Genomic DNA, 25333 nt, shown 5'->3' on the forward strand with positions numbered 1-25333 from the left:
CTGGTAGAGAGTCTCSATCTCTTACAAGCACACTTTAGGGCTCCTCTAAGCCTTCTTTTCTCCAGGCTTAACAACCCTAACTCTCTCAGCCTGGGTCCATAGCACTGTTGTTCCAGCCCTTGGACTGTTTCTGTGGCCTCCTCTGGACCTGCTCTGATGTGTCCACGACTGTCTTACACTGGGGACCCCAGAGCTGGAGGCAGTATTCCAGGTGGGGTCTCACAAGAGCAGACATGAGGGGGAATATTCCCCTCAGGCTCCTGTCCATGCTGCTTCTAGTGCAGCCCTGGAGATGCTTGGCCCCAGGAGGAAGGGGTGCCTCTATTTKTTTTTATTTCATCAGCTCAGATGGGCGACTTATAACAGTGTTTAACCTCAAGCTGCTGTATGAGCAAAGAGGAATGGAAACAGGGACATTCCCAGTCTGGGCCTGGGACAGAGGGATGGCCCAGCAAGGAGTCTGTCCCCTGACTGAACTGGGAGAACGCTGAAGGGCGCTGGGTGCTGTCCAAACTGAATTGCRAAGCCTGTCAGGACTACCTAGCACCCGTGTTCTAAGATAAGCGGGGATGACACACCGAGCGTGGAGCGTGTGAGGAAGCGAGGAGGATGTGGCACACAGCACGCTCCCCCCAGTCCTAGCTGGTGGCTCAGTTTCAGCTCTTAATTTTAGCAACTGATTTAGGGCTATTCAGCTCCACGCAGTTTTGTTGTTCCTTTAAAATCCCTGGGACTGAAGCGTCCGACCCCATCACTGAGAGATGGAGAGGACGAATGCCTCCAGCTGGAAGGARGGTGTGGGGGAGTTGTGTTGTCTGAGCAGGCAGGAGTTGCTGGCGTGTGAGGACAGGGCTGGTGGGTCACACGGGGGTCTCCCCACCCTGTACCAGGTGCCAGCTGACTTGCTGGCACTAGCGAGCAGCCCAAGTGCCGGCAGCACAGGCGAGGGGAGGCTCGTGGCAGTGAGGGTGTGGTGATGCCCTGGCTGGCTGGGGGGATGCTGGTGAGCCCCCTGACAGGCAGCAATCCCCAACCAAGGCCACAAGCCYCCTGTGTGTTCGCACCCACCATCTGTTCCTTCTTCAGGTGTGGCAGCATAATAAATGGAAGGGACTGACCCCAGCTGTCTATGGGAAAGCCCCTCATGTGGTTGGTGTTGCTCCAGTGTGAGAGCAGGATATGGATGGAACCAGCTCCATGTACCCAAATCCCTGCTGCTTCCCTGCGATGGCTGCAGCACATCCTGTCACAATAAGAGCAGAGTGAGCAGCAGCTCCAGGCACATTGTGGTGTTGAGATGATCCCTGTTAACAGGCACAAGGTGGACATCTCTGCAGTGGAGCCAGGAGCTGCTGGGCAGCAGGAAGAGCTCAGCTTGCAGCTCTGCTCCAGAGGAAGCTTGGTGATAGCATAAAAATCCTCTCTCCAGCTGCTCCTACAGCATCAGTCCTGACAGAGGGACTCAGCAGGCTGGTGTGGCTTAACCATCACCTTGTGAGCCATGTCAGGAGGTCACAGTAAGGAGTCAAGGGTGACAGAGAGCTTGTGGCCAGAATTTGGGTGAGGATAACAGCTACCTTCCCACTGCCTTCCTGGCATCCTTAGAAGCATTCTGGGTTCAGCTGGGCCCTGATTGCCAGCATGGCCGTGCACGGTGAAGATCCAGAGGGCATCTCCAAGGCTYGTTTRTGGTGTCCTAACAAGATGAATTCTTGCAGCAGTGGGAGATGAAGCAGATCCAGTTGGTGACATTTGAATTCCTGAGCAGAAGAGCCTGACAGAGTGACAAAGCCAGTCCCTGCAGTGCYCCAGCTCACCTTCTGTTTCCCAGCAGGTGCTGAGGGCTTTGGTGTGATGTGAGCACCCCGCCACCTCCTTCCGCCTTTGCACAATTCTGCTGGGATTTTAATGACTGCAGGTCACATCTCAGACACCTTGTCATGTGCTCTGTAGCCCTGGGACTGCTCTTGTGCTCACCCAGGAAAGTGGGCACATCTTCCTTCTGGGAGGCTGTGCCCAAGCCACCTCATGGGCAGACATTGTGACCTTATAGACAAGCAGGGGTAGGAAATTTGGTGCTGATGAATAGGTGGCACCTCCTGCTGCTGGGGAAGGTCTCCCAAAATGCTGCTCAGTGCATAATCCTGTTGTCCTTTCTGATGCATGAGGCTAGGGGGTGCTCCATTCCTAGAGGGATGAGAGCAACCTGGAGAAGTCCTGCAGTCAGTATGTGGTGGTAGGTGATTTGGAACCCGGGGTTAAAGATTAAGAGAGGTGTTGTTCCATCTGGGAAAGAGGAGTGCAAGAGTCTTCTCTTATATAACACCTTGCTCCCAAAAAGGTGGTGAGAAGCACCCCACCATGTTCCTCAGATGGCTGAGAAGGAGTTGGCTTCATGGGAAGCAGTGGGTCTGACGTGGCAGGACTATGCTGGAGCTGCTGTGCCTGTCGGAACTGAGCTTGTGGACTGTGGGTGCATTTGCCTTTGCTCTGTGCGTGTGGGCTGTATGGATTATGTGCAATGAATCCCATGTTTCAGGCGCCTGGAGGAGGGTCCTGGATGGAAATATCCCTGTGTGCTGCGCTGCTGCCTCCATCTTTGCTGGCCATAGGAAGGGAGAGCTCCTGGCAGAGGCTGTGGAGGGAGATGGCACCACACGACCTTGCAAAGGGACAAATCCCCTTCCCTGCCCCACTTACTGGTTCTGCTGTCACAGCCAGCAGCCTGACACTGACAATRTCCCACTGTTCACCTCTTGCTGAGCTCCTCCACCCGTGTGAGACTGCATTGGATTTGACTGGAGGGCTCTGCCTTGCAAACTCTACGTTCCCCTTGCTGCTCCATCTGTTGGCTTGGCGGCACAGCCAGCCAGGGCTCCCACCTCAGCGGCAGTGCAGTGCTGCCTGTTGAGCCTCTCTGTTGTTTTGCCATGTTGTTGAGCCTTTGCTAATTCGCTTCCTTCCCACACCTTTGCCTTTTGGACTCTGCTCTCCAGTCTCTCTGAGTKGTTTTTTTTCATTTCAGTGTTCCGCTCTGGGATAATCCCAAACTCACTGTGTCACCAGCCTCTTGGTTGCACTTTGCTGCACTGTTCTTGCCTTCTTCCTCTGCCTGCTTCCTAATCTTTCTTGGTATGATCACAAGGCTGATCTCCCACCCCCTTTGGATGATCCCCTTATCCAYTTCCATTGTCATGGCTCCCCACCTCATTGCCTCTGCCCGTTTCCCAAGTCTTTAGGCAGCCTCATCTCTTTGTCCCAGGCTGGACAGGACAGCATTCCCAGCTGCAACTTCCCTGCTCCTTCTTGGGGATGTCCTGAGCCCACCTGCCAGTGCTGAGCTCTGCAGCAGCCCTGCCAGAAGCTGGTTTTCTCTGGGAAGAAACACAGAAGCAGAGGCCAGCTCGCTAGCCTGTCTTCCATCTTAATTTGCACAGGCATAAATTAGCACMCCCAGGCTCTGGTTTTCCTCCGTTTCATTTTGGGAAAAACCCTGGACGAATTGGGACAAAATCAAGTATTGTAGCTGTCCCTGCTTGAGGCAGGTGTGAATATTGACAGTGAGCATCCRRCCACCTCAACATGGTCCCACCARYCTGGTCCCCAGCCATGGGCTTTGGYTGCAGGACACCTGGACTCTGCTGGCTTCAGGGACACAGAGCTGCTTCCCACCCTGACAGGGTGGAACATTCTTGTGTCTCTTGTAGGATAATCTTGACTGTGAAGCAGCATTTGGCTCAAAAGCCAGTCCAGGATCCTGCTCTTCATTCAGGTGTGCGTTTTTTATTCCTTAAAAAGCCAAGGTTCCCACATTTCGTGTGGGCAGAGAAGGTATTGTTTGTGCTTTGGGGGTATCACTACTGTGTCTGTGTAATTGGAAGTTGTGGCAGCCTAGAATAGGTTGTAGGGAGAGGGTATGTCCCAGATCTGCTCTCTTGGAACCTCAGGATGGGCTTTGGAAGGTCAGCTTGGGATGTCTTGGAGGCCAAACTGTAGCCCTGAGGATTTAGACTGGTTGGGCACCTCACATGAAGTTAATGACAGTCTCTTTGCTCTGAGATCCTTTGAGTTGTCCTTGTCTGCATGAAGTGGTGGCGGGCCAGCTGGATTTATGCAAAAAAACCCTGCAGATCCTGGAGATACCCATCTCTGGTGTGTGTTGCAGTAACCTAAAATAACGAGCCGAGCTGGAGGTTGGCGGATGGGCTGGTGGTTGGTAGAGCAAGGGGCAGAGCGGCGGGGAGGGCTCTTGCCTGCGTTGTTGCTGAAAAAGCAGGAGTGATATGAGCCGCCTCTGCTCTGCTGCTAAAAACAGCCCAGCTTGTTTTTATTTAATACAGTTTTGATCTGCAGGCCTCAGTGCTTCACCTGCCCGTGAGTGGGAACTCCAAACTCCGAGCGCCTTGGAAGCTCGCCTGCGTCCCTGCGTGTCCCTGTGGCACTGGGATAGGGAACGTGGTTCCTCCTCGGCTGGGGCAGAGACTGCTGAAATTCAGATGGGAAGGCATTGGGATGAGATGGGTAAAGCTTCTGCTGGGGTCATGTTTCTGCTGCTCTGGTGTTTCTGGGTAAACTAGGGCTCTGCATTGCCAGCTCCTGCAGGCTTTCCCAGGAAAATGGACCTGAAAACTGCTCATGCAGGGTTTCTGACTCTATTCCTTGTGCAGCATCCTGGAAGCATGGAGGTGGCTCTCCAGGTGTCCACCTGCCAGCACGGGRGAGAGGGTCAGTGTTGGCTTATGGCTGTTATGGATCCTGCCAGCACGTATCTGGGAAATAAATGATTCTTAAATCACATTGGTCCATCCCCAGGGCTGAAGCGGGTCAGACTTTTGTAAGGTCATGATTGATGTGTCCATAGAGCTGGGCCAGCTCTGGCTGCAGAGAGCCCCAGAAGGATGGGGACCCTGCTGGAGGATGTGTGAACAAGCCACACTGGCAGGCCATGACAGAGGAGAGTAGCTGAGACGGAGGAAAATCACTGGGTCAGGGAAGAAGAGGATAATCAGGGCAGGAGGGAGGAAGAGAATAGTTGGGGCAGGGAGGAGGAGGAGAATAATCAGAGTGGTTGCAGGGTTAAATAAGCGCTGTCAGTGATTTGAAAAGGGGAAAGAAAGAAAGAAAAAGAAAACCCGCTGAAGAGACACTCTCCTTTCTCACCCGGCTTGTAATCAGCCGCCCCCTCTGCCAGTGAGCAGCTGGCGGGCGGGCGGGTGAGGAGGGGGTGGCAAGAGGGGTCCAGCTGCTCCTCGGCCCGGCCTCAGCACCCCGAGAGTCCCCTCAGCCCCGGCTCAGCGTGGGCTGCACGGCCCATGGGGGACATGCCCCTGTCATGGGTCCCTGACAGGCTGGGGGGCTGAGGTCTTGAGGAGCACTGCCAGGGGGGAGGTGGGCTGAGGAAAAGGAGGAGGGGRACTTGTCTGAAATGCCAGGGATTCATCTCCCACTCCCCCTGCCCTTTCAGTTCGGAAAGGAGCTGTTTGAACTGTTGGCTCTGGATTATATTAATTAGCAGAGTAGTGCTGCGCCTGCTCGTGGGGCCGTGCTGCTCGTGGGGCCGTACTGCCGGGAGGAACCTGAGATCTGGCAGGTCTGCGTGAAGCTGCCTGGCTCCTCAAAACTTCTTGCTCCAGCTCAGAATGAGCACATCAAAACCAAGGCTGAGCATCTCCTCGTGGAGCTCATCTGGCTGCTTACCTCCAGGGCCAAACCTGTCTGCCCTGGTACGTGGGGCTGGTGTGATAGGGGGGAAAGCAGCACTGCGGTTTTGGAATGGGACCCTCTGTTCCTCGTCTGTGGGCAAAGAGGGCCAGTCTGACTCAGCCAGGTTGGCAGGTCMATATGGTGGGGGACTGCTGGGGTGGGGTGTGAGGACACATCCCTGCCCATGTCTGCCTTGTGTCTTTCAGGAGAGGAAGCTGTGTGCCCACCCCCGGATCGAGATCTACAAGCAGGACCGCATCTACTTCGTGTGTCCCCTTGCCCGCCAAGGGGATTTCTATGTGCCTGAAATGAAAGAACTGGAGAGGAAGAGCAGGGCTGCTGCAGCTGTGGCTGAGGATGCCCAGACAGACATCACAGGTATCTGTGACTTGTGCCCAGGCTYCATCTTTGATCAGCATCAGCCCTCACAGAGGTGGGGTCCTGGTGTCCCCAGTCCTGAGCACACAGAGAGGGACTGTGCCCACCTGGTGCCCAACCACCGACTCTCAGCCCACCTCTTCCCTCACCCTGGGCTGATCCCCAACGATATTGTCCCCAGGGTGTCATGCCATGCCTTGTGGGGCACCCAGGAACCCCTTCAGTTTTGGGATAAGGGTCAAGCTGTCACTGAGCCACTGGCCCACTGTTGTCAGYGCAGAGCTGGATCTCACAGCTTTTAGTTGCAGCTGGGCTTGTTTTTCTCTTTGTCATATACATCTTCCTTGATCTCATCTTCTTCTGTTACATATGGGGATTGCAAAGAGCTTAAATACCAGGTTGCTGTAGCTGGTGGTGGAGTTGCCTGAGAGCATCTGCTCAGCAAGATTTGTTGGAGCCTGAATGTGTTCATACAGGAAGGGATCACAATGGCTGTAGGCGCAGAACAGCAGTGCTATAGTAACCCAAAGTGCTAGTTGCCCACATGCTCCCGTGCCTGTGAGATGTGTGAGCCAGCTATCCGAGCATTCCTGGGCTGGACAGCACACCCGAGCTGGCTGCTGGCAGGGGCACTGCCTCCCCCTACCCCACAGGTCGCCCACGCTTGTGTAATGGGCATGAAAAAACCATGAGGGCTGTGCTCGCCTCCCGGGCAGTCGGGTCATTTGCTTTAACACATCTTCAGGTTTGGATTGCTTTAAWTCTTAATCACATAAAAGCAAGTCTGGGAATTGCTTTCTGGGAGCTCTGTCCATTTAGCACTGCAATGAAGAGTCTAATTGGAGCTGTTTGCCAGCACTTCCAGGTCCTGTGTTTGCATGGTGCTCACTGGGCTCTCCTCCTCTTTGTCTGCCTTGTGTTGGGGYGGCTGCTGGTGGCACCGGCCCAGCTTGACCAGAGGTCCCCCAAAGCCCACTCACTCTKACATCTTCCTATGGTTGTCCCTTGGTTTTGGAGAGGAACCAAAGCAGCTTGAGGGTGGTGCCTTGAGTAGCTGCATGTGCTCCTTTCTGCCCTGCTCAGGGGGAGCACGATCCCCCAGCACAGCCAGGGATGCTCGGAGCAGCCACTGCCCTATGCCCTGGCTTTCTTGCTGCTTTCCCTGGATGTCACTGCCAGCATCCCCACAGTGGGGGACTTCCCTGCCCTGCTGGCAGAGGGGCTGGGAAGGTCTTGCCAGTTTTACAAAGCAAATGACATTGGACTTTCTCACCCTGAGCTGGGTTACCCAGCAGCAGCCTTGGGCCAGCTCCTTCACCACCCCTTCCCTTCCAGGCATGTAGATGGCTTTTGTCAGTGCAATCTGATGCAGTGCCATCTGCTGAGTCTGCACAAAACCAACTTAAATTAGAAATAACTCAGAGGTTGGCCCTGCTTGACAGACGAAAGAGTTGGGCTTGGGTGTTCCCTGTGATTGTCACTGCTGGGCACAGTGGCAGAACCACATCTGACAGGGTTTCACATCCTTGCTCTGGCTGCTGGGCAGGGCCAAGGCTGTGGCAAGCCTCCAGGTGGCTTGTGCAGCTTCTGCCTGAGTGTTTTGGTGGTCCCACCTTATGGATTGAGACTGGTCCTCCCTTCTCAATAATTTTGTGTGCYAGAATCTGTTCAACCACCTCTTGAGTTGGAGAAACTTCTTTTCCCATCCTTTTTATCATTCTTCTCTGGGCAATCTCTCAAGAAGCAAGCTCCACCTAGTCACAGCCCCTTCAACAGGCATGATGGACATGTGATCTGGATGACCCAGCAGATCTTGGCATGTCTGTGACAGTTTTCAAGCTTTCCTCTGCCAGCTGGAGGGTGGGCACAGCAATATCCCTGTCTGCCTGTCAGCACAATCCCCTCTCAATCCCAGTTGCACGGATTTGGGTTAGTTCTTGATCCACCTCAGCTTTGAGGGGATGTTTTAATGTTCTGCCCTCATGGAGGCTCAGACAGTGCACCTGGGAGAGTGGGGGAGGGTGGTGGTCCCTGATGGTCCCTGATGGTTGCTGTCAGCTCCTTTGGCTGTGCCTGAGCTGCACAAATCCAGGTGTTGGGCTTTGATATCCTGTTGCCTCAATGGATGAGTGGAGACTGGGAAGGTGCTGAGCCCCATTTCCTCTCCCAAAGGCAGCTGAGGATGCTCTATACACAGATGCTTTGGGCTCTCACTCCTCATGTGGCAATAGATGAAGCTCCCTCTTTCCCCCTCCTAAAATAATGAGATAAGAGCACTGAGTGCGATTTCAAAGTGGGCATCATGTTTAGTAACACTCTGTGTGGATGCAGCACCTCTTCAGTCACAGCTCAAGGAACTCACCACCAGCAGCTGGATTATGTTTTCCTTGAATTAAAGACTTGAGAAGTTCCAAGTGCAAGGTGTTGCCATTTCTCCTCACCTGTCATTGTGGCTGGTGCCAGACAGTGCCGAGTGACTTGAAAGTGTAAGAAAAGCTTGGATTTGTTTTCTCCAGCCTCCTGACCTTGGAGCACATCTCTCCATTTAGGCTGTCACCTGCTGTCCTTGCTCCCCAGCTCACCCTGTGAGGTGCTGGGTGCCTGCAGCTGCGAGCGAAGCCAATGGCCACGAAGGCTGTGGGACATGGTCCAGGGTCTCTGCTTTCTGCTGCTGCTCTGCACAGAGCTGGCTGCTGGCAGCTGTGCTGAGGATGGACACATTCAACACACAAGGAAGGGGCCGGGGGCTGTGGCTGCCTCTGCACCAATTCCGTCCCTTCTTCGCCATCGTCAGGGTCATCGGAAAGACAGGAAGCATTTTAGGAAGGCRGCTGATGGGTCTCCAGGGGGCCAGTGTCAATCACGATTAGTTGTTTTGTACTTAATTATTTTCTGGGGCTTTRGCATCATTGCGGCGCTCAGCGGGTCCTCGCTCCCGGCTCCCTCCCAGCAGCGCGCTCTGCAGCGTGACCCCGCTGCTGCGCATGGAAGGTGAAAGCAAACAAAAGCAGCYTCTCCACACGGGCTTGCTGGCAAAAACACAGATGGTTTACCAGAGCACGTGGTTCTGCCCGGAGTCTCAGGTGCTCATTTTCCTGGAGCAGAGTTTGTCCCACAGCATTCAGGTACAACTGATGGCATCACGCGCTGGGYGCCAGTGCCACAGAGGGGCAACTTTCCTGATGTGTTTTGCTTCATCCCTGCTTGCTGCCATCTTCCAAAGAGCCCTGCCTGTTTCTGCCTGCCTCTACATCCTGGGAAGGGCCCTGGCCCCTCTCTGGTGGCTCATGTGTGAGCTTCAGCAAGCATGGAGGASCTGTGCCCCTGGCAGCACACTGTATTTAGAGGTGATGAATATTTGATGGAACAAGGGGAAGGCAAGGGCCCAGGAGCAYCAGGAGTGAAGCACTGCTCGGGCATCAGTGTGGCCCAGGGGCAATGCAGGAGGAGAGTCTGCCCTCATTCTGGATTTGGGAATGCCAGTACCTGAGATGGCACAGGGCTGAACTGTCTGGGGGAACCAGCTCCCCACCAGGCTCCTTGGCAGTGTGGGGTGAGTGGTTCCCACTGCACCCATCTCTGCTGGTCTCTTGGAGCTGGTTGCTTGATATCCCTTCTTCCTAGGTGGCCCTGGCCTTTAGGAAACTCCTCAATGTCCTGGCATGGCTTCACCCCAGGCTGTGCCTGTGTTTCCCAAATGAAAACTTCTTGTGGTCTGTGTTCTTACTGAGTGAAAGTGTAGTGGGATGGCTATAGCATCCTTGGGGAAGCAAGGTCAGGGGCAAGTTTCAACAGGATGGCTGTTACCTGGCTGTGTGCCAGAGGGAAAAGCCATGCTGGATCAGGGTGTTGGGCTGGTTCCTGGTGTGGGGACCAGCCTTGGGCAGGTGGATGCCAGGAATGGGYAGTGGTTCATGGCAGGACCAAACAAGGTGTGTGTGTAAGGATGGACAAGTGGGTATTAAGAGCTGCTGGAAGCAGCTGAGATCACAGCTGAATCCCTGCTTGTCAGGGGCCTTTGCTCACCCTCTTGGAAACCCTTGCCCTGACTTCCCGGCCTCCCTGGGCTGTGTTAGCACAGCTGGATGTTCCTGCCACGTTCTGCTGTCAGAGCTAACCCCACATGGTCCCTGGCAGCACCAGCTCTGTCCCCCTGCCCATCCTAGACATTTATTCTGGCCAGGTTGAGTGGCTATGCCAGAGCCAGCCTTTCCTGTGCAGAGGAGAATGGGGCTGCTGAAATGGGCAAGTTTGCCAGCTGAGGCTGCTCGAACATGATCAGAAGTGACAGAGCAGTGACAAAGTGCCTGGCTGAAGGGAAACAGGACTCGATTTATTGTTGCCCTTGGAGCAAGGGAAAGGAAGGTGGCTATGAGAGTGAGGACAGCAGGGCTTTCCCACAGTGGTGGCTTGGAGCAGTGTGTAGGTCAGCTTCATCCTTGCCTTCTTCCTGAACTGCCGCTCCTCTCCTCAGGAGCTTCTTTGCTTTGTGTTGTGGGGTTACATGACAGTTTCCGAGCTGAAACAGCCCCTGGGGTGACAAGGGAGGGGTGCTGAGCAGGCAGGGCACTGCTTGGGGGTTTGGTGTCACTCCTGTCCCAGGTCTTAGAGGGACGCAAGATGACCACAAGTGATGTGAGCTGTCATGGAGCCATGGTGGGATTATGTCCATGTCACTTCAGGCCACCAATTTGGCCAAATCAGATTATTTCTGTTTTTGAGATCCCACTAAAGACCTTGCAAGCCCTTAGTTGTTGTCAAGGCTCACAGTCTGCACCCTTTATCCCCTACAGCTCCTGGTCTTCTCAGAGGCTCCCCGCTCACCCAGTGCCCTGCCAAGGTCCTGTCAGGTGGGACAGCATCTCCCACCTTTCTGCCTCCCACTCAGTGGCTGCTGTCCCCTTCAGCGAGCGCCTCGCCGCAGCGTACAGAACATCCTTTTTAACTTAGAGTAAATGTAGTTTCCATGTCGAGGTGTTCCCTGATGCTGCAGCAAAGGCAGTGCATGTTAGTGGGCAGTAGTTCTTTCCTGCTTTCCATGGGAGGGGTCAGCTGGCATCGCCTAGTGGGGCGGCTGAGGGCTCAACTTGTGCCAGCTGCCAAATGAGTCACCAGGGTGAGAGGGTGGAGGCTCAGGTTCCTTTCCAGGATGAAGTCAGTATGCCATCCAGGCGGGATGAAGCAGTGGGTGCACTGTGTCTGCTCATCTTTTCTGGCTACCCCTCATCCTGCTACCACTGCTCGGTCCTCTCGGAGCAGCCGTCACTCAGCCGGCAGGACCGTGGGATGATGCTGCTCAGGAGGCAGAGCACTGCCATTTACRAGCAGTTCTGCTGGCAGCTGCCCAGGCCGAGAAGAAAACAGCACAGAAAAATGGATTTAAGGATGTTTGGAAGGAAAGTTCCCTCCTTGGTGGGTCTCCTTCAGGAGATGAGTGGCTGCCACACAGCTGGAGGAGAGCAAGCAGCCCAGCYTTGGGCACCCTGGCTGCAGGGGCTGTAGGAGGCTGGAGGTGCCTGTGGAAGCCCAAGGCAGCCCCATGGCAGCAGCCGAGGATGGAGCTGCACCAGCAGGAGACAGTGCAGAGGAGAGGGCCTTCCTCTCCCACCTAGGGTGGTGCTGACCACAAAGAGGCCCCCATTTGTCACTTCCCAGCCCTGCTGGTGGCAAACCCCAGTCCCTGCTGCTGCTGAGTGGGGCTCCTCCTGGTTTCCCTCCTGGTGTGGGGCATGATCCTTGGCAGGGGTGTCCAGCCCAGCACAGATGGAGGTGCTGGGAAATGACAGAGCCCAGCACTCACTGCCCACTGATACAAGACATGCAGGGAGAAGATGGAGCAGGGAGGGCCATGGTGGAAGAGCCTGCCCAGTGTTTGCTGACGTATAATAATTAACAATGTGGATCTGTGATGTCATAATTAGCCACGTGGATCTGTGATGTCATAATTAACTGTGATTAATGTTTAACAGGAGGGTTTTGTCTCCTGGCTGGTTGCTCTGGCAACAGCACCGAGCTGCTGGTCTGAATCTGACACGTTCCTCTCCTTGTCGACTCCTTAATTGTGTTGTCGATGGAGCTAATGAGGCAGGGATCTGGGGAGGGGGCAGTGGGCATAGGGGTCTGCCCAGGCAGCCAGGGGCAGCTCTGGGGGCTTGGTCATGAGATGGGATGTGGCTGGCAGCCAGGYCATGTGGAGAAGCACAGAGTGAGCTGCCCTATCCTCTGGCACCCTGAGACCTGTCTGCTGCTGCCCTGCCTATCTTCACACTGCTGCCAGAGCCACAGAGGGAGCAGGAGCAGGCTGTCAGGTTCTGAAGGCATCAGGATGGCCTGGCATGAGGCTGGACATACACACCTGCCTCTGACAGCGGCGCATCTGAGTGTTTGCCCTTGTGCCATCATCCCCTTGGGTGCTTAAACAATGCTGCAGCTCCCCATCATCCTCACGGCACAGTGTCCTTCCTGCTCCTTGTCTCATTCCTGGTGCCATGCCAGAGACAGGCATGCATTCTCCCTAAGGAAGGGCTTGCCAGGTCCTTGGTGTGTGCATGGGGAACAGCTCTGGGGCCACGGTATGGCCAGGGGTCACAGGTAATGGCTGAAGCTGGTGGTTGTTTGTGCTGACTTGGTTCCCGATTTCAGGGAGCTGTTTGAGCTCAGCTCATTCTTGGCCAGGTTATGTCTCAAAGGCTTTGGAGGTGAYGAGGCAGGAGCTGGTCTCCCCTGTGGCCTGGTATCTCTAAGGCTTCTGGTGGCTTAGARGGCTGTGGCACCCCATCCCCGTAGCCTCTTTCCCACAGCATTCACTCCTTCCCCTTCTCTCTCCATCCCAGGGGTCGACACCATGAGCGAGACGAGCTCTGTCAGCGTGGAGGCCACAACTGACAGCAGAGACACCTCGGTGGCCACCTCCATCCTGCTGCCCTTCCCAGCCAGCCGTGGCCGGGAGGAGGCGGACAACCGCAGCGAGCACAGCTACAGCGAGTCGGGAGCCAGYGGCTCCTCCTTCGAGGAGCTGGACCTGGAGGTGGCTGGGGACGGGGAGGGAGCCCCAGGCCTGCTGCCTGATGTGGGCTATGCGGGCAACCAGGAGGTCACAGACAAGTGGACCAAGGAGCCCATCGCTGCTGAGAGAGGAGAGGAGTGAACAGAGACCTGGCCGCCGCACCTCCCGCCAGGGTCTGAGTTACTGGGAACTGGTTGCCTTTCCCACCTTCTTCCTCTTCAGCCAAGAGATTTTGGTTGCTGATTGCCCCTGGGACCTGCTCTCCCTCTGCAGAAAGGGTGTTTGACCGTTTTGGGGGTGCTGGCAGGTGGGGGGATTCCTGTGGTGCTTGGTGGCGCAGGGTAGRTGCAGGCTGGGGGGCCAGTGAAATGCATTTGCTGTTTGTGAGTGTCCAGGCACGTCGCAGGTTCCTCGCAGGTGTCTCGGGGATGGTGGTGGATGGCAGAGATGTCCTCCCTCGTCTCTGCCGGTGCCCCTCTCACCCACAGCTTCTCTCTGCCGCACCACCACGTTTTCTAGCACCAAAGAGCCGTGAGTTGGGTTGGTTGGGTTCGTTCCCCTCTTCTCTTCCCTTTGCTGAACAATGGAAACATCCTGTGTAAACGTGGTCCTCCTGGCACTGCCATGGGCGCTTTGGGGTCTGTAATAAAGTGGATGCTTTTCCTCACTGCTGGCTGGTGCRTTGCTGACTTGTCCTTTGGCCGATYACACCATCCKGCCCTGTGGTGGGCAGTGGGCTGTGGATGGGARCTGCCCCATGGCCCTCAGCTGAGCTGGGGAGCTGCCCAGGGGCTCTGCGTCCCTGCTGCTGACACTTTCTCTCTGCCTGGGCAAGAGCAGGGCTCGGGGTCTGTCCCCAGCTTGTGCAGGCTGTGGGGGAAGCGGGGAAGGAAGGGTCCCAGCTGCCTTGCTGAGCTGGGCAGAGCTGGAGAGGTGACATTCCCGCTTCTCCTGGGAGCCTGCCGAGAGTAAAACCAGCAAAGCCAGGTCCTTGTGCTGCTGCTGGCCCTCCTGTTGTGGCAGGGGACACCAGACTGCCTGCACTGTGCCTTCCTGACATCTTGTCTGTTGTGCTGTTGTGGAATGCAGGCAGGGWGGGCTGCCTGTGCTGGTCTCAGTTCCCTGTTCCTCCCAGGCAGGGGCAAGGGAGCAGCCTGGACATCGTGGCCACAGTGCCACAGGGCAATGCCAGGTGCCAGAGCACCTGCTGAGTGCCCTTGGTGCCYCCAGCAGCCCAGGGGTTGTTTCTGGTGGTCAAATGTGGCAGCCCAAAACTGGGTTTTGGGGTGGGGGTGCCAGGGGCAGGGGAAGTCTGACTATCTCTCCGTGGTGGGAATGTGTCCTCCCTGGCTTGGAAAGGTCATGATTAGTCCTCAGCCAGTGATTGACATGAGATTGTTCATAAATATTTTGTGCTCTSAGTGATAAAATATTAAACTCCTCCAGCCCACATGGAAAAATATTGCTCTTCCCGGTGTTTATCTTTGTTGCTGGTTATTACAAAACTGCCAAGCCCCCTGAAATATTTATGCTTGGCTAAGGCTCCCAGGGGATTGGAGCCAGGCAGCGGATACTAACGGTGCTTGTCCTGTAACCCCACTGAAGATGAGGACCAGGGGGACTTTGCCATGATTCCCCTGCCGTCGGCAGCGCTGGAGCGGAGCTGGGACGATGCAGCCGGTGCTGAGGTGTGTGTGAGGCTGGAGTCAGGTCCCATCCTCGTTGCTATGGACATTCCGAGTTACTCCTCCCCAAACCAGGATTGCCGTGGGGAGGGAGTCCAGCAGAGTGCGTCTGACTCTCCACAGTGCCCTTAACCCGCAGCCTGCAGCTGCAGCAGCTGGCAGGGGGGAAACTGAGGAACACGGCAGTGAGGTGGTTACTTGGGGTGGTGCCCCAGAAGCACCCTGTCCCCTGTGTCATCCCCTGTCCTGTTCTTGTCTCTGAGTGATGGAGCTCTGAGGATGCAGCACGGCAGGATCCTGGACAGCTCTAGAAAGCGTTTGGGCAARTGGTGGAGATCTGGAACACAGCCCCAGCAGTGCCTCTGGTTTTGTATGGTCCAAAGCCTTCCCCAGCTTGGTGCTGGGGCCGACGGTGAGTGCTGGGGGCTGCGTGGGGTGCAGGCAGGCAGTGGGGTGATGCTGGGCACCTGGACTCCTTCCAAGGTCTTGGGGAGCAGGAGGCAATGCCAGGCAAGAGGCATCAGGAGGTGGCTGTGGAGCTTGAGCTGGGGCTGGGACCCCTCTCACTGGGCTGGGGCTCTGGGGCCAGGGRAGCAGGTGCTGAGCTGTGYCCTGCCAGGATGCAGAGCAGGTCCTGCCAGCTCAGGCTGTGTGCTGCCTCTGCCCAGCCTGGATCTGACCATTCCTTGCCTCMATCTAGCCATGCCTTGCCTGCGCCCTGCCTGGGGTTTGGCTCTTCTCTGGCCATGTCCTGCTTGTGTCCTGCCTGTGCTCTGCCTCAGTCTRGGCATCCCTAGCCTGGATCTGGCTGTGTCTTGCCTGCTTTCTGCCTTCTCTGTCATGTCCTGCCTGTTCCTGCCTTCCCTGCCCGTGTCCTGCCCGTTCCCTGCCTGGACCGGGCCATCTGCCCCCGGCTCTGCCCCAGCCCTGGCAGTGCCCTGCCCGGCTCAGCCGGTGCTGGAGTAAGGGAGGAACAGCCGGAGCAGCCCCGGGGGTGCCGCTGCCCGCCGGGCCGGGTCGGACCGGGGCTGGACCGGGGCGGGGGCCGGGGCCGGGCCGGGCGGGGGGCGGAGCGGCTCCGCTCTGCTGGGGCTGGCGGAGTGTCAGAGGCGGCGGCGGGAGGCGGTGGCAGCCGCAGCTCCGAGACAGCCGCGGCACCGGCACCGGCACCGGCTCCCGGCACAGTCCGCMGGGCCCAGGTAAGGGCAGCGGTCCCACCCCGGCGCTCCCACGGCCGTGACCTCGGTTCGCGCCGYGCCTCGGCGGCGCTTCGCCATCTCCAGAGCCCCGGTGCCGGCGGTGGAGCGGCACGGAGACCGGCGATCCCCCGCAGCCGTCGGGGCCGCGCAGCGGCGGGGCTCGGTGACCGGTGCCCGGTGCCGGGGGTCCCGGAGCGGCGGGACGAGAGTAGAGCACGGGCACAGGCACTGGCACCTGCGGGGCCGGGGATGCGGACGGTCAGAGTGGAACCGGGGCTGCTCCCGCCGCTCCGCCTTGCCCGGCGCAAGACGCGGGGCTCCGGGAGAACGGCCTGGGGGGTTCTCGTCCCCGCCGTGCGCCGGTAGCCCCGAGCCCCGCAGTGGGCACTCAACGGGACCCGCCGCCGCATCCCCTGGCCGGGGCTGCCCGCCGGCACCGGGGCAGGGAAGCAGGGTGACCGGCCGGCCCGGCGGGACAGACCCCCGCCCCTGCTGTTCACCAGGCTCTCCCGTCCGGCTGTCCGGGCCGGGGGCAGCCGGGGCTCTGCGGGAGCTGTGAGTGTGCCGGGGCTTGGGGCGCGCTCGGGACGGGATGTGGGGCGGCCGCGGGGGCGCGGGGGAGCGGCCCGGGGATGCTCCTCGGCCCCGCGGGGCACCGGGGCTGGCAGCCCTTGTGCAGGGGACAGGCGGGRGCTCCTGGCAGAGCTCCATGGCGGTGGGACCTCTGGGACATCCGCGGGAGGTGACACTGCCCCTGCGCCCCCGCAGCGCCGCCGCTCTCGCACACGCCCCAGGTGTCACACACCCCCAGGGGTGCTGGAGTCGCAGGGTCAGGGCTCCTGGGAGGGGGCGGAAAGCGCTCAGGGCACGGAGGAGACACGGCCCCTTCTCACCCACCCCACTCGCGGTGCGATCGGGTGGGGAGGCTGTCTGCATCCGGCAGGAGCTTCCCGCCGTGCCGTGCCCGTCGGGCTGGACTTGGCTCTGCCCTACCCGGTGCTTCACTGCCCCAGATGTTCTGCAGAGGTTCCCGYGGGCTGTCATCCCCCGGCACTTAGCCAGTCGAGCTGAGCAGCTGCGGGAATGGCGGCAGCCCTGCTCATTGTCCATCGCGGCTCGCTGCCGGGTGGGTGAAGGTCTGCCCTTCAGAGGAGCTTGGCCTGAAGGTGCCTTTCATCAGATGGGTCTGTCAGCTGCTCCAAAAAAGCTGGAGCACAGGGATACCCGGGTTCCCAGTGCCACCGGACCCCCGTGCCAGGCTCAGCCCACCACTGATGGGTTCCATCAATAATCCATGTGCCTGTGGCCTCTTTCCTGCTTGAGGAAACCCCGGGCCCCTTAGAAGCATTTATTCCTTAAATAAGGCAGGAGCCTTCCTTCTCTCATCTCCAAACTCCTTCACACTGCTGGGGTCAGGCAGGAGATGCCCTGAGACAGATGGGGACTCAGCAGCAGCAGGCAGCACTYGAAACAGGCACTTAGGGGCAGGAGGAGGAGGAGGCAAGGTCTGCATGTGCCACCCCACCCCATCCCATTACGCTCTGTGCCACACTGCTGCCCACAACCCCCTGGGCATCGCCGCCAGCTCCGGCTGCTTGCTGGAGGGCTCCTGTCTGGGAGCAGCATGGGGGCATCAAGGGAACCCCTGCTCCTGCTCAGAGAGAGCAGCCTCAGTACTGGCTGCAGGGAATTACAGGGGTCCAGCACTCTCTGGCATTCCCCTTCCACCCTGTGTGCCCCCAYGAGCACTGCTGGGCTGAGGGAGAGCCCTGCTCCTTCCACGGCATCGGCAGCTCCCCATTCCACAGCAGCCTGAGGCTTCTGGGCTGCCAAGGGGTCTCCTTCTCCCATGGCCCCTGAAATGCCAGCCCCGTGGGATTTCAGCAGTCAGCTTCAAATGGGAAACAAATCTCTCCCGTGATTTGGGAAAAGACAACCAATCTCCGAGGGGACTGCTTCTCCTGCCAAAACAAGGCCTGCCTGCTGCAAAAGCCTTTGATTCCCCCGCGCCTCCGTGCTTTCTGCAGAGGGAGTCAGCAAACCTGGCTCTTACTTTTACTGAAATCTCTGAATTTAGTATACGGGGAAGGAAGGGGCGGTGGTGAGAGAACAGACTCTGAAGCACCGCGACTGCCAGAGCTGTGCGTGTTGCTGCGTGAAGGTGAAGCCAGCAGCGAGTCCCTGCTCCAGCCCCGGTGCCATGGACAGCCCTAGGGGCACAGCAGGGTGGGTGGGCTCCATGCCTGTGGGATGGGGATTAAAATACTGTGGGTGCTGGGTGCTGTGGGCACGGTGGGCTCATRGCTGGCTGCTTTTGGCAGTGCTCTTGGCTGGAGGCTGACATCTGTCAGCACCCCTGATGCTGCTGCGTGGGTCTGGGGCTCGGCTTGGAGCCGGCCTTGGCTCTGYCTGCCCAGCCCGGGCTTCCTGTGCCAGGTGACATCCCTGGATCTTTCCCCCCACGGCATTTTAGGGCTGTCACGCTGTCCCCCTCCAGGCTGCTTTGCCTGGTGCTGCCAGCGGGGCCAGCTCTGTGCCCTCCCCTATGCCAGTGTGTCTCTGTGAGTGTTGTGGGGAGACCAGTCCTGGAGCTGCTCCTTGTTCCCCAGGGTCTGTGTCACTTGTGTGTGTCCTAGGGGTTCTGGGTCATGGCATCTGCCCCCGTTTTCTTTCTGCAGGGAAATTCTTCCTAAGGGCAGGGGGCACAGGCAGGCTCATGCCCTTGCTCTCCCGTGCAGCACTGACTCTGTCCCTGCCCCTGTCCCTGTCCCTGTCCCTGCCCCTGTCCCTGTCCCTGTCCTGCCTTGTGTCCCGCAGACCCAGCGGCTTTTCCCTTTGCTTTTCCAGGTGCCGAGGGCTCTGCCGGGGTGGCACAACCTCTGCCCTGCCGACACCACGCCGTGCCACCCCCCACCACCCGATGCCTGGGGACCGCCTGCCCTCGCCTTGACGGGTGGCAGCGGGTGACACGGGGTGGTGTGGGTCCCCCGGCCAGCACCAGCACACCCCATGGCGGTCCCCTTGGCMGCCTGGCTGGGGCTGATGCACCTGGCCACCTGTGTGGCTGCTGGGCACGGCATGGCCGGCAAGAAGGAGATCAGCATGGATGGGGACCTGGTGATCGGGGGCCTCTTCCCCGTCCACGAGAAAGGAGTGGGGAGTGAAGACTGCGGCAAGATCAACGAGCACCGGGGCATCCAGCGCCTGGAGGCCATGCTCTTCGCCCTGGACGAGATCAACAAGGACGGGAGCATCCTGCCGGGGGTGAAGCTGGGTGCTCACATCCTCGACACCTGTTCCAAGGACACCTATGCCCTAGAGCAGTCCCTTGACTTCGTCCGTGCCTCCCTCACCAGGGTGGATGGTTCTGAGCACATCTGCCCTGATGGCTCCTATGCTGTCCACGACGATATTCCCACTGCCATCACCGGCGTCATCGGGGGCTCCTACAGTGACGTTTCCATCCAGGCAAGAGGGGCTCTGATGGGGTTGGGGGTCCCCGGGGTCCCTGCATCCACAGATGGGGTGGAAGAAGCCAGGACTGCRTGGTGCTGGCAGCATCCCAGTCCAGCCCACCTGGACACTTGCCCCTTCCCTGTCTGGGAACTCAGCATGTCCCCATGTCCCAAYCCTCGGCACACGGTTGCCAGCAGGGGGGGAATGTGGGCCATGTGGGGAGCACAGGGGGCACTGGGGGGGCACGGCAGGCTGGCAGCTCCCATTTGTGCTGAGGACAGGCAGTGTCATCGCTGCGCCCGGGGACCTTCTTGCCATCAGACGTGGATCATTTGTCCACGTTAATTAAGCCCCATCTCCTGCCTGGGGAGCAGTGAGACSTGGGCAGGCTCATCAGCCCTGCCGGCACACCCGAGCCCCCCTTCCTGCCCCCAGAGCCTGGGTTTTAACAGCCTCATTAGTGGGGCTTTTTTCCCCTTTGAAGCTCTCAGGGCCTCTGCTGAGCGGCTGGAAGGTGCCAGTCCCGCTGCAGCTCCCGATGCTGGATGTGCAGGCGCCAGTCCCCTGACCCAGCTCTGCAGCATCCTCCAGCCTAGAGGGGGACTCTGCCCCAGCTCCCAGCCCCCCAAATCTTCCCCCCTGCGCTGTGGGGCTGCCAGGCATCTGGCTTTCTCTTTGCCATCGAGCATTTCCCACAGGTCACCTATGGCAGACTTTCTGCTTTTGTCTCCTCTCCGGCCCCAAATTTCAGAGGGAAACACTTGAAATACTAAAAATAAAATGAGCATGTCTGAGGGCTCAGGCACTCTGTGAATGTGCCATCCATTCTTCTTCTCYGGTCCCTCTGACAGATCAGAATGTTCTGGGTTGGGATGAGCTGCTCATCAGCCCCATGCTGGTGAGCACTGTGTGACATGGGGTGCTGGGTGGGGGTCTCCCCACAGAAATGTTTCTTGCCTGGCCATCTCTTCAGGCACTCCCCTCTGCTCCTCCACCAGGTGGCCAACCTGCTGCGGCTCTTCCAGATCCCRCAGATCAGCTATGCCTCCACCAGCGCCAAGCTCAGCGACAAGTCCCGCTACGACTACTTTGCCCGCACGGTTCCACCAGACTTCTACCAAGCCAAAGCCATGGCCGAGATCCTCCGCTTCTTCAACTGGACATACGTGTCCACAGTGGCCTCRGAGGGYGACTACGGGGAGAYGGGGATCGAGGCCTTYGAGCAAGAAGCYCGCATGCGCAACATCTGCATCGCCACGTCCGAGAAGGTGGGGCGCTCCATGAACAAGAAAACCTACGATGGGGTGGTGCGGGCTCTGATGCAGAAGCCCAAYGCCAGAGTGGTCGTGCTGTTCACCCGAAGTGAGGACGCTCGGGAGCTGCTGGCGGCTGCCCAGAGAGCCAATGTGTCCTTCATGTGGGTGGCCAGCGATGGGTGGGGAGCCTTGGAGAGCGTGGTRGCCGGCAGCGAAGCGGTGGCGGAGGGAGCCATCACCATCGAGCTGGCAGCCTACCCCATAAAGGAGTTTGCCTCCTACTTCCGYAACCTCCACCCCTACAATAACAGCCGAAATCCCTGGTTTCGGGAGTTTTGGGAGCAGAAGTTTAAGTGCAGCTTCCACACACAGGACTGTAGCCGGTATTCCCTCAAGACAGGCAAGTTTGAGCCAGAGTCCAAGATCACGTTCGTGGTCAACGCTGTCTATGCCATGGCTCACTCCCTCCACAACATGCACCGGACATTGTGCCCCAACTCCAGCAAGCTCTGTGATGCCATGAAGCCTGTCAACGGCAAGAAGTTCTACAAGGACTTCATACTCAATGTCAATTTYGATGGTGAGTCCAAGATAGAGATGGGCTTTGGCTGCCAAACTGGAAAGGGGTGGGTGCAGGATAGGAAAGAAGGAGGCCCGAATTTGACGAAGACCCTCTAATTCCTCCAGCCTGACAACACCAGGGCTGTGGTTGTCCTGAAGTGCCAACAGCTCCCTATCTTTCTTGGGAGGCAATCTAGATCTTCTGTCCTCAGTAGAAAAATGTGGAGAAACTGGTCACCAACTCCATCCTGCTACAGCTGGGTGGGACCAGCCCCACAAGGGACCCTTGGGAATATGCMTCAAGCATCATGATTTATTCACATTTCGGGGATTAAACTGGAGGGATACCCTTGATGGGGGACCCATACAGTTTGGGGTGAATCAGAAGCATGTCCTTTGTGACTTAGGCTGAGCTTGGCTACCAGGTGTCACTGAGAGCCAAGGGGGCTGCACAATCCTCCTCTGCCCCTGCCCTGGGGTTGGCAGCTCTCAGGCAGAGGGGAAGTAGGTCTCCATTTTTGCTTTCCTGCTCCTAACATGTGCACAGGCAGCAAGAATGGGAGCAAAGGCAGGAAACAGGTTGGACACTTGCCTGTGGCCATGGTGAGCTGTGACCCTCTGGAGGAGCCCTGCCTCCAGGCCTGGAGTGAGTGTTCTCCTGCCCTGAGGCAGTGATGGTCTCCCCTTCTCCTCCCCGCAGCTCCCTTCAGGCCAGCGGACACCGAGAGYGTCGTTCGGTTTGACCGCTACGGCGACGGCATTGGGCGCTACAACATCTTCAACTACCACTAYGTGGACGGGCGGTACCGGTACCAGAAGGTGGGCTACTGGGCAGAGGGGCTCATCCTGGACACCAGCCTCATCCCCTGGGCTGAMACCTCCATCCCCGTGTCCCAGTGCAGCGACCCCTGCAAGAAGAACGAGATCAAGAGCATGCAGCCTGGAGACATTTGCTGCTGGATCTGCATCCCCTGCCAGCCCTACGAGTACCTGCTGGATGAGTTCACCTGCATGGACTGTGGGCTYGGGTACTGGCCCAACGAGACCCTGAATGGCTGCTACGAGCTGCCCCAAGAGTACATCCGCTGGAAAGACGTCTGGGCCATTGGCCCCGTCACTATCTCTTGCCTGGGTTTTATCTCCACCCTCTTCGTTATCGCTGTCTTCGTGAAGAACAACGACACCCCCATCGTGAAGGCCTCCGGACGAGAGCTGTGCTACATTCTGCTGACGGGGRTCCTCATGTGCTACAGCATGACCTTCATCTTCATCGCCAAGCCCTCCACCGGGGTGTGCACRCTCCGGCGCCTGGGGCTGGGCACGTCCTTCGCCGTCTGCTACTCGGCCCTCYTGACCAAGACGAATCGCATCGCCAGGATCTTCAGCGGGGTGAAGGAGGGGGTGCAGCGCCCCCGCTTCATAAGCCCAACGTCACAGGTGGTCATCTGCATGGCCCTCATCTCCTGCCAGCTGATCATCGTCGTCATCTGGCTGCTGGTGGAGACCCCTGGCACAGGCAAGGAGACTGAGCCTGACAAGAGGTACATTGTCACCCTCAAGTGCAACAACCGCGACTCCAACATGCTCATTTCACTCACCTACAATGTCCTCTTGATTGTCCTCTGCACGGTCTACGCCTTCAAGACACGGAAATGTCCCGAGAACTTCAAYGAGGCCAAGTTCATTGGGTTCACCATGTACACGACCTGCATCATCTGGCTGGCCTTCCTGCCCATCTTCTACGTGACCTCCAGCGACTACCGTGTAAGAGCCTGAGCTCTGAGGGGGCTCTGACAGGGCTGCATCCAAGTGGCCCTGGAGATGTGGGCCCCGTGGGGTTTGTGAGTAGCAGATGCAGGGCCTGGGGGTGGGTCTTCATCCACACACCTGGGGATGGTCATCTCTGCACTGGGTGGAGCAGGGCCGGGACCAGGTGAAGGGTCCTGACGGGCTGTGGCTGACAGGGCAATGAGTCCCGGAGAGAGGATCTGCCCCCCCTCCCTCACTTGCCAGGGTGAGGAAATGGCCCTGAGACCTCCAGAGATCCCCCCCATAGCCAGACCATGGAGGAATGATAGCCATCCTTCTGCCTGGTGACACCAAAGCATGAGACAGCCTTTGGCTCATCCAGACACCACAGCACAGGGCATGAATGCCAGCCCCAGGGCCAGCCTGGAGCCTGGGGTGCYGAGCAGTACCAGGATCATGGTACTGGGGAGCATGGGGTGCACCCTACAGCACCTGAAGCCCCCTGGCAGGGACAACCAAACACATTCTTGATGGGTCTTGAGGAGCTGGTGAGGACAGCTGCAGTCAGGGGCTTCCAGAGAGGACCTGCACGCCCAGAGGGAGTGGGCACTGGGTGGGGGAGCGCAGGCTCAGGCCCTGGGCAGTGCCACAAAGCAGCACGCTGACAGGGCTGGGGTTGCTGCTCAGGGTGTACCTGCTTTGCACGGCCAGCGTGTCCCCATCAGGGCACTGTCCACCCTCTGCCCATTGGTCTCCTGCGGGATCACCTTGACAGAGGGATGTGTGGTGGGGTGGGGTGGGATGTCCCTGCAGGGTGCAGCCTGTGCCCAGTGGGGCTGGCCAGTGCCACAGTACGGGCTTCATCCTGCCCTGCTCGGGGCAGAGGGCTGATGGGTGGAGCACCTGATGCCCACCCCTGTCTCCAGGTCCAGACCACCACCATGTGCATCTCGGTGAGCCTCAGCGGCACCGTGGTCCTCGGCTGCCTCTTCACCCCCAAGCTCCACATCATACTCTTCCAGCCGCAGAAGAACGTGGCCAGTCACCGYGTGGGCACCGCTCGGTTCAGCGTGGCAGCAGCCGGCTCCAGCCAGTCCCACGGTGAGCACRGTGGGGTGGGGAAGGGCTGGGGAACAGCACTGCTTTCCTGGTGGGCAGTGTGTATGGGTACCCAGAAGGGGTTTCTGAAGAAAAGTGAGTAGGCCATGGTGGGAAGTGGGGGGAACAGAGAATGTGGTGTCCCCAGTGACTGTTCCCTGCCTTGTGTCCCAATGCCTCATCTCCCAGGACAGCACAGCTCCTGAGGGTCTGTCATTGCTCTGAGGGGACAGGGCCACTCTCCAGGGGATAGAGCTGCCCCCAGGCACCTGTCACTACCCCAGGCACTGTCCACTTTAGCCCCAGGGAATACGGCCACCCTGAGCACCTGAGGGGACACAGCCATCCTGGGTGCCCTCGACCCCAGCTCCCTGGGCACTGCTGCCATGGCATGCTGGGGGTTCTGCTGCTCGGCCCCAGCCCAGCCCTGACTGCTGCCTTCCTGTCCAGGCTCAGCCTCGCCCTACGTGCCCACGGTGTGCAATGGCCGCGAGGTGGTGGACTCCACGACGTCATCCTTGTGAAGGACAGGGGACCAAGCTGTGGTGCTGCCACACGGCACCGCCACTGCTTCCCCGGGGAGCACGGCCCCATGAGGTGCCACATGCAGCCGGGAGGCTCAGTCCCTGCCCCAGCACGAGCTACACGTCCCTCATGTCGGGTCACGGTATGTGTCACCCTTCCCTTGCACTGAGCCACGTTCCATGTGCCCTCCACACCTGCACTGAGCCACGGTGAATGTCCCCCGTCCCTCGCACTGAGCCATGGTATTCGTCCCTCGGTGTCACCTGCACTGAGCCATGGTGAATGTCCCTCCATATCCCTCACTGACCCACGGCACGCATCCCTCGGTGTCACCTGCACTGAGCCACGGTGAATGTCCCCCGATCCCTCACTGAGCCATGGCACGCATCCCTCGGTGTCACCTGCACTGAGCCATTGTGCACCCATGCCCCCTGCACCGAGCCATGGTGAATGTCCCCCTGTCCCTCGCACTGAGCCACAGTGCACATCGCACGGACCTTGCACTGAGCTGGGGCACAAATACCCTCGCCTTGTCCCTTGCACTGAGCCCTGGAGCAGACCCGGCAGCACCTGCACCCAGCCCCGGGGCACATCCCACGCCCCTTGCCCCCACCCCCGTGCACAATGCAATCCCTCTCGCAAAGCCACGTTCAAACTCCTTTTTGCTTGTGCCAATCCACGCTGCACCTCCCACTCCCTCCCTGTGCTGGCTCACGC

The 25333-nt window shown here is 58.6% G+C and overlaps 2 protein-coding genes across 2 annotated transcripts in view; both read left to right on the forward strand.

The window, feature by feature from the left end:
- TEX264 (testis expressed 264, ER-phagy receptor) overlaps window positions 1-13754 on the forward strand; it is a 38714-nt gene extending 24960 nt beyond the window's left edge. Inside the window, exons 5-6 of the mRNA XM_057374829.1 lie at window positions 5910-6081; window positions 12915-13754. Coding sequence (XP_057230812.1) covers window positions 5910-6081; window positions 12915-13228 — 486 coding nt within the window. The 3' untranslated portion in view covers window positions 13229-13754. The remainder of the gene's footprint in view (window positions 1-5909; window positions 6082-12914) is intronic.
- A 5070-nt stretch (window positions 13755-18824) lies between these two features.
- On the forward strand, window positions 18825-25195 carry GRM2 (glutamate metabotropic receptor 2). The gene is made up of 5 exons (XM_057374831.1): window positions 18825-19439; window positions 20426-21263; window positions 21945-23008; window positions 23920-24094; window positions 24542-25195. Exons 1-5 carry the CDS (start codon window positions 18981-18983, stop codon window positions 24613-24615), a joined length of 2610 nt encoding a protein of 869 aa, XP_057230814.1. The 5' UTR covers window positions 18825-18980; the 3' UTR covers window positions 24616-25195.
- The last annotated feature ends 138 nt before the right edge of the window (window positions 25196-25333 follow it).

The sequence above is a fragment of the Malurus melanocephalus genome, unplaced genomic scaffold (genome assembly GCF_030028575.1).
Source record: "Malurus melanocephalus ecotype Western Australia unplaced genomic scaffold, MMel_1.1 scaffold_233, whole genome shotgun sequence".
In the NCBI taxonomy this organism is placed as follows: Eukaryota; Metazoa; Chordata; class Aves; order Passeriformes; family Maluridae; genus Malurus; species Malurus melanocephalus.